Consider the following 14,260-nt stretch of genomic DNA (forward strand, 5'->3'; position numbering starts at 1 on the left):
GTGCCAAACAGTTTTGGTAGAAAATGTACATGTATACTGGCTGAGTAATGAGCATAGAAAGACAAGGAAATCAAGGTAGTACTAGCCCCGACACCATGTGTGTTGTCCCATATATAGCTTTCTGTGTACAGTGCTTGTTACTTTACCAAGACTCGGTCAAATTTATTATGATTTTGATGACTCCAGAACCTTGCAGTACACACCAATACTTACATGCTACATGATCAACTGTTTCTGATCCTTTCCACACCTTTTCTTTCACAATGCAATCGCATTACCAGTACTAAAGTTTATCTTTAAGACCAACTTACAGTCGATCTTAGTCTTTGTGAAACACTCCCCTGGTGGCAGTATTCTTTTCAGGAGGGCAAGCAAACAGTGTTCATGAAGCACCTCCATCACTTTGGCAGTGATTATTTTAAAATGCACAAAATGGGACTAATCCATTTCTAAAGGATCTGTGGATATAAGAGGGTCATTTGTCCATGTGCTATCCCCTAGATGGCTTATAAGCATGGAAATCCAGTACGGAAAGGAGTGGTTACTTTAAAAAAAGTAATACAAAGTTTTAGGAATTTTCAAAAATTGGGCGGATAGTGATTCTTGACAATTTTGATATATTTGGATGCCCCTGTGGATGTATAATAAGCACCAGAAAATTTAGCCCCTAAAACACGTAAATTTTGATAACTTTCGAATAGCGCCTACGGCCGTACAATGGTACATGTAGCTGCATCCATGAAAATCTCAGAATATGTAGTTGTGATATATAATTTCCAAACGGGAATAGCTAATTGGTCGATTTTAGTTTTGAAACATTGTTTTATAGCTTAGTTAATATTTTGACGTTGAGAGGGAGCTATACAACATAAAGAGTTTATTATTTACGATTTCATAACTTTAGACTCGATTTCAACCACGACGATCACTGAATATTGTAGGATCGCATACCACAACTTTGTATTACCTTTAAGTCTAGGGTATGTCAAACAATAACAGCCCTACAATGATCTTATATTTATTTTTAAAAAAAAATGGAAATTCAGTATGCAGGAAGGGGTTAATAAGGTACAGGGTGTGTAAAAATAAAATCTCTACAATTAGTTACATTTAAAAAAGAACAAGAAGGAAAATGGGAACTTACCGGACAGTCTTGGCATAGTGCTCCCCTATAGGAGGAGCCAGCGTTACATTTACACTCCCCACAGATGCACACACCTTCCCCATTACATATGGTCTGTGAAAGAAAAAGAGAAAGAGATATCATTATACAAATGATACATGCCAATGAGTGGATTATACGATCTATCCACACTCGTGGTGAGGCTTTTTTGCATCTATCTAGCTGCAGTCTCAACAAAGGATATAGATTCATTTAATAAATGAATAAAAGCATGCCTCATTTCGCCCTATTTTCACGAAGTGATGGTAGTGAGGAAAATCGTCAAGCAAATTGTATGCAATTTTCCTCATCACCGTCACTTCGTGAAAATAAGGACGATTTGTCTGATAAAATAAAATGTATAGATCATTATTATTGGAAGTAAAAAGAATTCAAACCAAGATCGTTTCATGTCATTAACGCTGGCAAATGTAACTTTATTTTTTAAAGCAACAATTTCACCAAAAAATCATTCTCATTCTCTTTCTCTCTTCATTTTCTTACATCTCCTGTCATACAGGTATCCACCCGAGTAGAACATTCGCAGGCGTCCCCGCTGTACCCCGACCTGCACCGGCACTGACTTCTCCTCGTGTACTCGTCGCATACACACTGCCCTCTATCAGAACCTGTATGTCAAGCACATGTTGAGGGGGAAATTCAGTTCAATTCAATTCAATTCAGTTCAGTTCATTTTAACTCGGTTCAATTCAATTCAATTCTATTAAAATCAATTCAACCCAACTCAGTTCAGTTCAATTCAATTCAATTCAAATTGATTCAGTTCTATTCGATTCAGTACAAATTAATTCATTTTTTTTTAAATTCACGTCAGTATGGTTCAATTCAATTCATTTCATTTCAATTCAATTCAATTCATCTTTTCAATTCAGGTCAGTATGGTTCAGTTCAATTCAATTCAATAAATTTCATTCCAGTATGACCAGCTCAATTCAATTGAAAACCAGCTAAATCCTTGATAAATTCAGATTTCCTAAGCTGCTGAACTCACCACCACAAAGCTCTCCTAGGTACCTATCACAGTTGAAGTTATCACATTCACAGAAAGTGCCAGAAACAACTTCACTGGGGTTCTGTAAAAAGGAAAGAAGGGCAACGAAAATATAAAATCATAAAAAAAGTTCTGCAATTCAAGTTTGAGCGTTAATATCTCTCTTCAAATCCTGCTGGTTCCAAGATTTTTTTTCTGACTTGTTTTCAATTACAGATGAATCAATTGATCTTTATGTGTAGGCCACAAATATGTTTAAACAATAAGACATTGGTATTACCGAAAGGCCTGTTTATTTCCCTTTACAACGATGCCCCATTTGTAATGATTATATAATCGTGGAATGTGCAATACATTTGAAGTTAAGTCAAAAGTCAAATACCGGTTCTGCAAAATGGACTTTTATTGTCAACAGTGAGGCATTAAATACAATATCCATTCTCCAAACAAATGAAGAATTCACACGCTGCAAAATTACTAAATCAAAACTTGAACAACACAATGTGTTTGCAACTCATCCAAGTTTCAAGCGAAAAAAATTGTGGTGTTTATAGTTCGTGAAAGTTTAATGTCACAAAAGTTTGTGACTTTACAGTATTTAATACAAAGCACAAAGATTTGTAGATCAGAGTACCTTTCTACATAGTAATGATGAAAAAAAAGTATTATAAACTGCACACAGAATAAAGTTGGGATGGAATTTGACATGGAATTTGTGTTGGCCCATGTCATACTCACCGGTCTTGGGAAACAGATGCAATTTCCGCACACACAAGATCCTCTTCCTGAACAAACGATGGATGTGTTTGGTCTGAACGGGGTGTAGAAAGAGAGGAAAACAGACAGTATCAGTATACAAGTACATTCAATCCCTGAAGGCTTGTTAACATACATGTATAACACAGTAAATCATGGTGCTTTTTTCATTATTACGGACATACATTTATAATACGCTTAACGTTTCTATATCTTACAATGCACAAATAACAAGTGTGCGAAGGAAGCTTCTGCGTGCAGCCACGCTTTCATCCCCACTTGCTAGTCATTCACACTTAAAAAAATAAATGCTGCGGTTTCCAGCCGCATGTGTAAATGAGCCACTAATGTCACCATTATAATCGGAATATGTTTAAAGTGAAGCCATCATCGCTACCTAATTTCTCTTTGTCTGCCCAAATAGATATACATTTTGATATGAATGTTGAAAAAAGGCCAGTCAACGGCGGCATGAGTTAAAAGTCGTTTTTTACTTATTCATTTATTTATTTGTTTGATTTAAACAGGGTTACTCTCTCAGTGTTAAAACTGTTTTCCTGAGAGGCCCTGTACAAATTATAGGTTACAAATACAGAGGAAAATGAACAAAGCTTGAATAGTCTACATACATATCATATCATGGAGTATTATCAATATTTTTTGTGTGGATAAACCTAGATATTTGGCTTCAGCGTAATCTCAAAGTATTCGGTTAAGCTGATGTACTCACGATATGCAAGGTGCGTCATTGTCTTCTAGCGTAGGATCGTCACTGCTGCACTCACAGTATCGGCCATAGTGTCCCGGGTTACAGATACAACTGCCGCACTCCAAGGTGCCATTTCCTCCACTGCATACCTGACTATTCTCAACCTGAAAAAAAAAAAAAAAATCTTTATTTAATTTTTCTCAAAGCATAAAACAGTATACCGGTAAGCAGATGTACGAAATGAAGGATATATACGTTTGACAAAGAAAGGTACAATGAAAAACAAGATTCTAGTATTTAGATAAGTTGGACATGCCTCCATCTATCACAAAATTAAATAAACCTTTCTTGTGGTGTATCTTAAGTATGTTGAATATTAATTTAAATTATTTGTATGTGCCTTGAGCATCTCTAGAGATGGATATGTTGCGCTTTATAAATATTGTTATTATTATTTTGTATTATTATTATAGATAATCAGACAGGCATTCGACTTGTATATGTCATGGGATTGCTGACTGACCCTAAAAGTTTATAATTATGGTTGCAGCATCAGCTAAATCCAGGATTTTGTTTGGAATCTGAGACAAAGATACCCAATCCCTTTAAGAACTATATTTAAATTACTTTTGAAAACATGGAATTTATAAGATCCCTTCAAACATATGGTTAAAATATATTGAGCAATGCTGTTAAAGAGGCATTGAACTGATGAACTGTCTGCCCTAGCGTATTGTTTATCGCACAGCGTCATGATCCACTGGCGTACTGATTGGGGTGGGGGGGGGGGGGGGGCTTGGCGGGGGTGACAACCCCCCCCCCCCCCTCAATGGCCCCCCAAAAATTCAAACATGGTCTATAACTAATTTGATGCCAGTGATTAGCAAATGTTGCTGAAATTACATAATTTTCCGGGGTTTTTTCTTCTCACTTTTGCCCATTATGCTACCTGGTGGGTGGTGGCAATGCAGATTTTAGTTTGTGCCCCCCCCCCCAACAGTTTTTATATCATTATGCCCCTGTCATTTAATGGTCAACTTGCCAACAGTGCATAATCAAATGGCTTATTTCTACTTCGCAGACAGAGGACTCGATGCAAGAACCAACAGCCCAGCTGGGGAAGCAGCAAGTTATTTTCACAACAGGTGAGTTTTCTAATCCACCAACCATTCATCAAATTGATAAAATATTGTTTTTTACAAAGCTTTGTTAAATACAGAATGACCAATAATTTACCTTCTTTGATTGTAACATTCCGTAACAAAGTATAATATATAAATTTAATGAATTGTTGATAGGGAACCCACATATTGTGAAATTACCTCATATTATTTAATATCATATCATTAACTTATTAATTTCAATCAAATTTAAATAGGCCTAAACCATACTAGTTGAATGTTACTTTTAGTACTTGCCTTTTGTGCTTCGCAGTCACAGTCGCACGCAAACTCTACATTCACTTTCAGTTCCTCGTTGAATCCAATGGGGCGTACAGTGAACCTAATAAAAACGACAAGAAATGAAACACCATTTACAAAAATTGGTTAAACCTGCAAATACACACGTAACCAAAGTGTGTGTTATAAATATGAGGCCTGTCTCATAAACAAATCTATGACAAATCTGCCGGGTAACCAATCAAATAAAAGGATTTCAGTAGCTTATAACATTTATTGTATCTTGTTATAACAACAAGTGTTCTGAAACAGGGCCTTGATTGTCAATGAAAATGGGAGCGACAAAACTATTTAAACTGTTTCATTTTCAATCAATACATACACATAATCGATACAAGTGTATCCAATCAACTGAAATCAAGGAAATTCCTTGCTAGTCCTTTTAATAAAGATAAAGTTGAGTTCTGGCCATGTAATTACATTTTGAAAGAAACGATGTGGAATCGATAAGAAAAGTTTGATCATCTGGCATATAAGTACTGGTGTGTACTGCAAGGTTCTGGAATCATCGAAATTGTAAGAAATTTGGACCAGTCATGGTAAAGTTACAACTTACAAGCACTGTACACAGAAAGATGTATATGAGACTACACGAACATGTACTGATTTGTATGATCTTATACCGGTACATACCATATTTATAATATTAAGGCATTTGAAGAGCCATGCTTCTCAGGGTACATTTTTTATCTGATTTTCTTCCACACTTGCATAATACAATGATTTTTCACCTCTTCCCAGAACTCAACCTTCTCTTTAAACTGCATGTCAGTACTTGATCATAATATCTGCTAAGCCAGAAGCCACAATACATTTTACACAGTGTTGCCTTTCTGCCTCTTTAGCAGACACTTTTATACATGAAAACATTATGTGTTGATCAATGTCATATTTGGTACATAATTTATGGACGTACAGACTGACTCCATAATGACCACACTTTAAACCAAAACTGAAAGGAAAGTTTCAAACAGCAATGAAGTTTCGGTGTATGTATTTTGAGAATCATTATGTCTATCAATGGGTGCATGTACAATGTAGCAACACCTGTGCAGTATTTCCTTTGGAAACTGGCATAAGGCCTGCCTCCATCAGCTCGAGTTTGCCAAATACGGTAACCTGCTATTTGAACTATCCAGATCACAAATTAGTCTTTATCAGCCAGCAGTTGCAATTAAGCGGGATATTTGGTCGAGAAAATATCCAGAGAAATATCGGTCTTGTTCCCAAAATATCCCGCTATTTGGAAAATAGCGGGCTAATTTGCGCCCGTCCGAGCTAGTTTGTGATGAGCGTACGGGTCTGGTGAAGACGCAATTTCGAGCTTCGGGATAATATCCCAAGTCTGAAAATAGCGCGTTATTTGGCAAACTCAAGCTGATGAAGACAGGCCTATAGACTTTGGTGATAAATCCTCTAATTACTCTCATTTGACACAGATGTAATCTCCTCATACTCGTGCATGTCATAAAGTTAAAGACAATGAGTATCAACTACATGTACACCTGACTCTAACTTTAAGAGATTTTTTTCTTAAAGTGAAGTCTACTCTGATATCAAGTTGGTTTCATTAAAGTTGGTTTCATTGAACGAAGGATATTAAAGCAAGTTAGACAGGGCTGTCAACTTAGGGAAACTGCTTGGAGGGAGATTTTTTTTTTGGAGAAATATTAAATGCCAAATCCAGCCAGCCGCTGAATAAGCAGGAAAATTTTGCAACGACTCAGCCAGCCACTGAATAAGCGAGGGGGGTATACGGTACGGTTTGGCGGGAGGTTTTTTCATGAACCGGGAGATTCTACATCGTTGGCGGGAGGGCGGGAGAGCGGGAGGAAGGCATGGTGGCGGGAATCTCCCGCTACGAGCTTTTGGGGCGGCGGGAGAATGAGCGTGGTGGCGTGAGACTCCCTCCAAATGTGGGAGGGTTGACAGCCCTGAGTTACATGTCATGATGTTTTGTTGACCTTAAATTCACTCCTTAATATCCTGTCGGTACATAGCACAGGAAGTTGGTTTAATCCCGATTCCTCACCAAACTGTTCGACCGGGATTCACCTTTTTCCAGCCTATATTATATGCACTGTACAAGGCCTATACACAAACATATACTGGTAGGTAAGAAGATATAGATTTCAACACATTTTTACAGCCCGGTAGCATAATGACCAACATCATACAGTAAACGTGTTCATTATTGCATGTGAAGAAAAAAGAGGGGAAACCTGCACATTTGTTGGCATGACAATTACATGATGAAGGTAGTAAGGTACACAGTATCATATCATTTCCTGTCAGTGTATCTACTTGGAATCACCATCAAGGCTTATGACTGTTATTTATACAAACATCCTGTCATATTTAAAGATAAAGTTGATTTCTGGTCATGTGATTGCATTAATTGTGAAAGAAACGGTGTGGAATCGATCAGAAAAGGTTGATTATGTAGCCTATAAGTATTGGTATGTACTGCAAGGTTCTGGAATCATCAAAATGATAAGAAATTAGGCCCAGTCTTGGTAAAGTTACAAGCACTGTACACAGAAAGATGTATATGGGACTACACGAACATGTATATATGTATACTGTTACATGCCATATTTAGAATATTAAGGCATTAATATAGAGCCATGCTTTTCAGGGAACATTTTCAAATGATGTTCTTCCACACTTGCATATTACAATGATAACGCTCACAAATTATTTTTCACCTCTTCCCAAAACTCAACCTTCTCTTTAACCCTTTTGCGACAATCATTGCACATTTGATGGTTTGGCTGCATGAATAACATCTTCTTCAGAGCCCTGCCAATATGCCAGATGCATGAGTAGGAAGGTCAAACATTTCTGCACATACTGCATCCATTTTGGTTTCATGATTATATGGCGTTTGGTGCTAGGAATTCTAAAAAGGAAAGTAAGCTTTAAAATATTTTGAGTGACTTCACATTGTTTTTTCAATAAAAATTGGCAATTTGTTCCAACTTTTCGACTATATTACAGCCCATGTATATTGTTTTCAGAGACACTACATTTTATTAGAACGATGTAGCAATAACAGAAATATATCATTGTTGCCAATTAGAAGGACAATAGTGAGCAATAGTGATCAAATTAGCCCTAAAAATAAATCCTGTCCTGAAAGGTTTTAAGTAAATCGTCACTAGTACTAGAAGGGAAACTGGATTTTTTTCAGAATTGTGTTACAGTCATTCTACATGACATATTATACACAACATTAGTTGGATCAGTTAGAAAATAAAAAATTCTGAAAACTTGCTGACAATTGCAGATAAGGAAAACCACTGCAAAAGATACATGTATGTACCAAGGAGATACATAGGCATGTACGTGTTAATCTCCTTGTATGCACACATACACGACTAAATTCAGGGTATGAATAATCTAGTTGTTGACTGTATGTCATTGTAACCCTAAACCCCCCCCCCCCCTAAAAAAAAAAGGAGGGGGTGGGGGAAGGAAATACAATCAAAGGCTGATTCATATCGTCATATGAGAACGGAGCATTTAATAATGTGGGTTTTATGGATTTATATTGGCAGAGGCTACTGTAAACGAAAGTGTCATGGTGGTACATAGGCCTGCCAAAATAAACTTGGCCATACACTTGGCAAAAAATGAATTTCTTTTTTCAATTGACTGAGCTGTTGGTTGCTCATATTAGTTCTTGAAATTGAGTTATTGGAATGTAGTCATACTAAATCTCTCCTCGTCTTTCTCCATCCTTCTCTTCCCTTCTCTCTCTTTCTCTCTCTCTTCTCTCTCTCTCTCGTCATGCCCTTCTCCTTCCCTCTCTCCCCCTTTCTCTACCCCACTCTCCCTGTCTTTCTTTTTCAATACCTGGTTTCCCTTTCTCCATCTGTCTATCCATACCTACACATACAATGCACATGTACAATCGTATTTCTCCCAACTCTTTATAAAGAGTGTAATTTTACATGCATGAGGTTTGTACATGTTTCAAGAAGAAACAGAAACCTACCACACACTCCTTCCTGCATTAATTCCTGCACATTCAACTCAGTAAATGGAGAACCTAATCCACACAAACCTAAACATCACGAGGCCTGTCCTCATTAGCTCGAGTTTGCCAAATAACCCGCTATTCAAACTATCCGTTCGCAAATTAACTGGTTAATTTGCGATCGGATAGTCCGCAGTTGCATTTAGCAGGATATTTGGTCGAGAAAACATCCCAAGAAATCTTGGTCTTGTTTCCAAAATATCCCACTATTTGGGAAATAGCGAGCTAATTTATGCCCGTCCAGGCTAGTTTGTGATGAGCGTATCGGTCTGGTGGAGACGCAATTTCAAGCTTTCGAGATGATATCCTGAGTATGAAAATAGCGGGTTATTTGGCAAACTCGAGCTGATGAAAACAGGCCTCATGCTGATGTAACGCCACACCACAGGGCATGCTTCCCTTTTCCTCTGGCCATCTGGGATCCGTTGCACAAAGCCTTCTTTCAATGACAGATGACAAAAAACAGTGACAAATCTGCTGATAACCAATCAGAAGCAAGGACTTCAGTAGCTTATAATAAAAAGTGTATTTGTCACTGATGACAAGTTTTGTGAAACACCCCCTAGATCAGTGAAACACAAAGATGACACAGAACTCAAAACAAACATAATATGGAAGCTGTACATCCTAGATGCGCTTCCTGTGTGGTGTCCTATATCCTCAGGTGCTCTATTAGAATAAGCCAGTTCATAGTTGCAGTCTGAACATGTGCAGACAAAGGTCATTGCAGACCAAATTGTGAAATACACCGAGACAAAATACTGGACATGTGCTCATGAAAGTTATGTAACTATTATTCATATGCACAAGCAGTGCACTTCATGATACACAGGTGGAAGTATTCTTTGAAAAGGGGAAACAAAGGCTACGTATGTAGCATCTCCATAGTTGTAGAAGTGATTGTTTCCAAATGTACAAAGTGGGACCTCTTATTGTTTTGAAGATCTGTGGATATTTGGAGTCATTTGGGACATGTGGTAACCGTGAACTGGTCTATTTGTGCAATTTTTCACAGCTAGCTGCTCCTAGCAGTAGCTCTATGACATACCTCTTCACAAGCATGCCTTCATCGATAATTTGTTTACAAAACTCTCCAAGTTTCATCCCGTTTAAAAAAAGAAAAAAAAGGGATAAATATGCAAAGCTGGGGCTCATATCAATGACCTTCGCATCTTGAGTGAAGAGTTACCAACGGCAGGCATAAGTTAGAGAGATTCAAGGAAGCTTTGGTTAATACTGCGTACCCACTTTCTTCACCCAGGTCAAGAGAAGCAAATGTAGATTAATGATTGACAATATAAAAAAATGCTCAACTTTAATTTAAAGGCCAAAAATCCAGTAGCTATGCTTAAAAAAATCCAAAAAATTTCCTTCTACTGGATACCCATTTACCTCAACTGAATCAGATGTAGCAAATGAAGATTAAAGATTAACATAGAAACAATATAGGCTGAATGTCTGGTAGCCGTGCATCAAAAATTTAAAGGAATTTCTTCCTATTGCGTTCCAATGAGCTTCACCTGGGTCGAGGATGGCAGATAAAGATAAATGTTTTACACAGAGACCATACTCTCATTTGGAACTTATAGGCCAAATATAAAGTAGCTGTAGGAAGAAATGAAGGCGGAAACTCTTCGATTAAGATTTTGGAACTAAGTCGGTGCGCTTGTATCCTTTGGTAAGGCATTAATTCTCATTACGAGGTCGATCAGAGAGGACTTAATCTGTCGGTCCCCTGGTTGCTTACTTACAAGCACACACATGTTTCCCTAACAGTCAGGTAAACCAAACTGTATTAATGATTTACATAATTTATATATATACAAAAATACTCACTGTTGGTATTTATTGGGTGGACATCCGGTCGCCGTAATGGTCAGCGTGAAGTTGACCGTGTCGCCAAGCTGAAGACCCTCGCACACCTGTGACCCTGGCGTGACCTGTCCTCCGGGACAATGGGCGACGTAGTCGATGGTCACGTTCTCGGGGGCGTCGTCTACCACTTCGACTCTGGATGTGATTTTCTGTGAGAAAAAAAATTGAAATGCAAATTACGATTTGGGGGATTCTGTAAAATATATTCCATTAAATACATGTATATTAAATTTAATACCGAGTTTTTGTGTGGGGTCATGAATTTGGTTCAAATGAACATATTGGAAGTATAATGTGATTTACAATATTCAATGATAGTTGTCGCAGTTGAAATTGAGTCTAAAGTGTTGAAATTACTATCCATCCAATTTTCAAATTTCCCAAAACTTTGCATTACCTTTAACTTTGACTACCTTACAAATAATAACACCCAACAAAAAAGTTTTTTAATCTTCAATACGAGCATTGGCTTATGACTTTAAAGATTACAAGGTTTCCTTTTTAACTCTGTGTTAAAGTATGTTTACTAACATCCTTAATGCTCCAAACTGCTAATAACATCTACAGCATGTCTGAATGCATGAATATACAGTATCTTTCATTTTCTAATTTGACAACGGATCGTAACTACATGACGATAACTTGATGAAAAACCACAGAAAAAAACAAACGGCTGAAGACAGACATGTACCGTATGTTCACCATTTTATTCGTCTTCACAAAAGATGAAGAAGTCCCCCCACTTAAGGACATTGCCATCTCTGCACATCCACACACTATATAGAGCTATATAACTTACACTGTAGTTGTCTTTGACCAGCTGTACAATGTTGTTGGAATCCTGGGCCAGAATACCCGCTGTAGCGCCCTCTATGTATTGAGTCAGATTCTGCAGGAAACACAAAGAGTTCGGGGAAAAGGCAGTTAAATTGAAAGTCCTGACATGAATTGTGCATGCGTGGGTATATAGCGGGCAGCACACGAACGTCCGCACGGGAGCGTAATACCCGTTTGCTCTGTGTTATGTAGTGATCGCCAAGTTGCCTACTTCACAAACGGCTATATACCCACGCATGAACATCTTTCATTGTTCAGGAATTGTGCATGTAGAGGTGTCACAGTCAAGTGGTCTAGAATCACTCTACAGTGAGTGCAAAGGTCATGGGTTCAAGCCCCGGCATAGCATTTCCTTCCTTGAGCAGGGCATTTTAATCTACATTGCTTCTCTCCACCCAGGTGCTAAATGGGTACCTGGTGAGATGTGAACGTCAATGTGGTTGGATTAGCATGAGCGCGCCCGACTGGCTAGAATGCTCCCCAAGGGAGTGGAGAATGTGCACTCTAAAGTGCAGAATCATAACAGAATCCAGTGGCCGGGGTAATAATACTGTAAGCACATAGGTCCGGTACAATGTAACTGGTAAAGTGCTCTATAAGAAACAGTAATGTTATTATTACTACTACTACTACGTAACTGCTAAATCTTAAACTGTTGGATAAATCAATTTTATATATTCAAAACAATCATAACTTTGTTATTATTTGTCCGATTATGATTTATGTAAACTTTCTACAGAGAAACCTGTCTATAAAGACCACCAAAGGGAGACAAGAAAATTGGTCTTTAAAGACAGGTGGTCTTCATGTACAGGTTCCTTTAGTAGATGTTTCAATGAGAAACCATTTTCAGGGGAAACAAAAAATGTGGTCTCTATAGACAGGTCTTTCTATACAGGTGGTCGGTAATGCAGGTTTGACTTTATCTAGAAACTTACATTGTAGATCTCAAACTCTTTCTGGATGACAGCAAATATGGGGATCACACTGTTCTCTCTCATCTTAGCGTTGAGATGACTGATGGATGGGTAGTCCTGGAAATCAACAAACAAATATGTTTATTTCATTTATTTTATTATTCATTTAATTTATGCATCTTCACAATTTCATAATTCATTGGAGATCACATGAAAAAGATTATAATATAACAAATCATTTTCAATTTTACAATCCATTTGAATTGACTTCACATGAAAAAGAATATAACAATGTCTTTATCAAAGATAAGTTGCAACTATTATACAGTTTAAACAATGAACCACAAAGGTGATGAAACATAAGTAACAAAATTCCTAAAAGGATTGTGATCTATTTACACTATAAAATGCTTAATATGATTGGCGGCAAGTTTATGTTTGTTTGTTTGTTTTACCTAACTGCTAAGAAAGCATACATTTTAGGTAAGCAACCAGGGGACTGACGGCTTTAAGTCCTCTCCGAGGGACTTGGTAATGAGGGTTAACGCCTTACCAAAGGGCACAAGCGCATCTACTTGGTTTCAAACCCATGACCTCCAGGTTTTTCCCCTATACTTAATAATAATAATAAAAATAATAAATATTTATAAAGCGCACTTTTCTAATTACTTACTCAAGGCGCTATACAAAACAAAATACACAAATCTCTCTCCAGAATTTCAACAACATAATATCATTTGCAACTCTGAGTAAATAAAACCGTTTTAACATGTTTCTGAAAGGTTTCAAAGCATTGAATGTGTCGAATGGCACTTGGCAGTTTGTTCCAACTGACTGGTGCAACATGCCCAAATGCACGGTCCCCATAATGGGTGGTTCGGGTTCTGGGGACTTCTAGGATGGTAGTATTTTCTCTTTATAATAAACACGACTACAATGTAGATACTTACAGTATATCAATTTGATAGTATGTGCCTACTGAATGATTCCAATGATTAATTTGGGGTTTCATTAGAAAATCTCAATATTTTCAATAATGCAAGATCATTAATAATTACACGCTATTTTAATATGGACGTCCATGTACATTTTGTCCAGCGATACATTAAAGTGTACATGTGTACATATAGGAAGACTCTGTTCTTTCCTCTTAGACCGAAATTACCATTGAAACCTGGAGTGTTCTCTTCCTTTTTCTCAAGTTTTGTTTATCAAAGGTAAAGACCAGTTCTGGTCATGCGATTGCATTGTGAAAGAAACATTGTGGAATCGATCAGAAAAGGTTGATCATCTAGCATATAAGTATTTGTGTACTACAAGGTTCTGGAATCATCAAAATGATAAGAAATTTGACCCAGTCTTGGTAAAGTTACAAACAACCGTACACAAAAAGATTATAAGAGACTGCACAATATCTATCCAGTCCGGATAGATATATTAATTTACCAAATATATCAATTAGTAGGCGGTTTCTCGGCAAAATTTGTATC

At 37.3% G+C, this 14,260-nt stretch overlaps 1 protein-coding gene across 1 annotated transcript in view; it reads right to left on the bottom strand.

Annotated features, from left to right (window-relative positions):
• Positions 1-14,260, bottom strand: part of LOC373367 (integrin beta G subunit) — a 70,235-nt gene that overhangs the window by 11,974 nt on the left and 44,001 nt on the right. The window contains exons 12-20 of the mRNA XM_030990337.1: positions 12,792-12,887; positions 11,816-11,905; positions 10,978-11,165; positions 5,058-5,142; positions 3,661-3,803; positions 2,913-2,985; positions 2,175-2,256; positions 1,667-1,791; positions 1,145-1,237 (exon numbers count right to left, since the gene is read on the bottom strand). Coding sequence (XP_030846197.1) covers positions 1,145-1,237; positions 1,667-1,791; positions 2,175-2,256; positions 2,913-2,985; positions 3,661-3,803; positions 5,058-5,142; positions 10,978-11,165; positions 11,816-11,905; positions 12,792-12,887 — 975 coding nt within the window. The remainder of the gene's footprint in view (positions 1-1,144; positions 1,238-1,666; positions 1,792-2,174; positions 2,257-2,912; positions 2,986-3,660; positions 3,804-5,057; positions 5,143-10,977; positions 11,166-11,815; positions 11,906-12,791; positions 12,888-14,260) is intronic.

The sequence above is a fragment of the Strongylocentrotus purpuratus genome, unplaced genomic scaffold (assembly GCF_000002235.5).
Source record: "Strongylocentrotus purpuratus isolate Spur 01 unplaced genomic scaffold, Spur_5.0 spur5_scaffold_19, whole genome shotgun sequence".
NCBI lineage: Eukaryota > Metazoa > Echinodermata > Echinoidea > Camarodonta > Strongylocentrotidae > Strongylocentrotus > Strongylocentrotus purpuratus.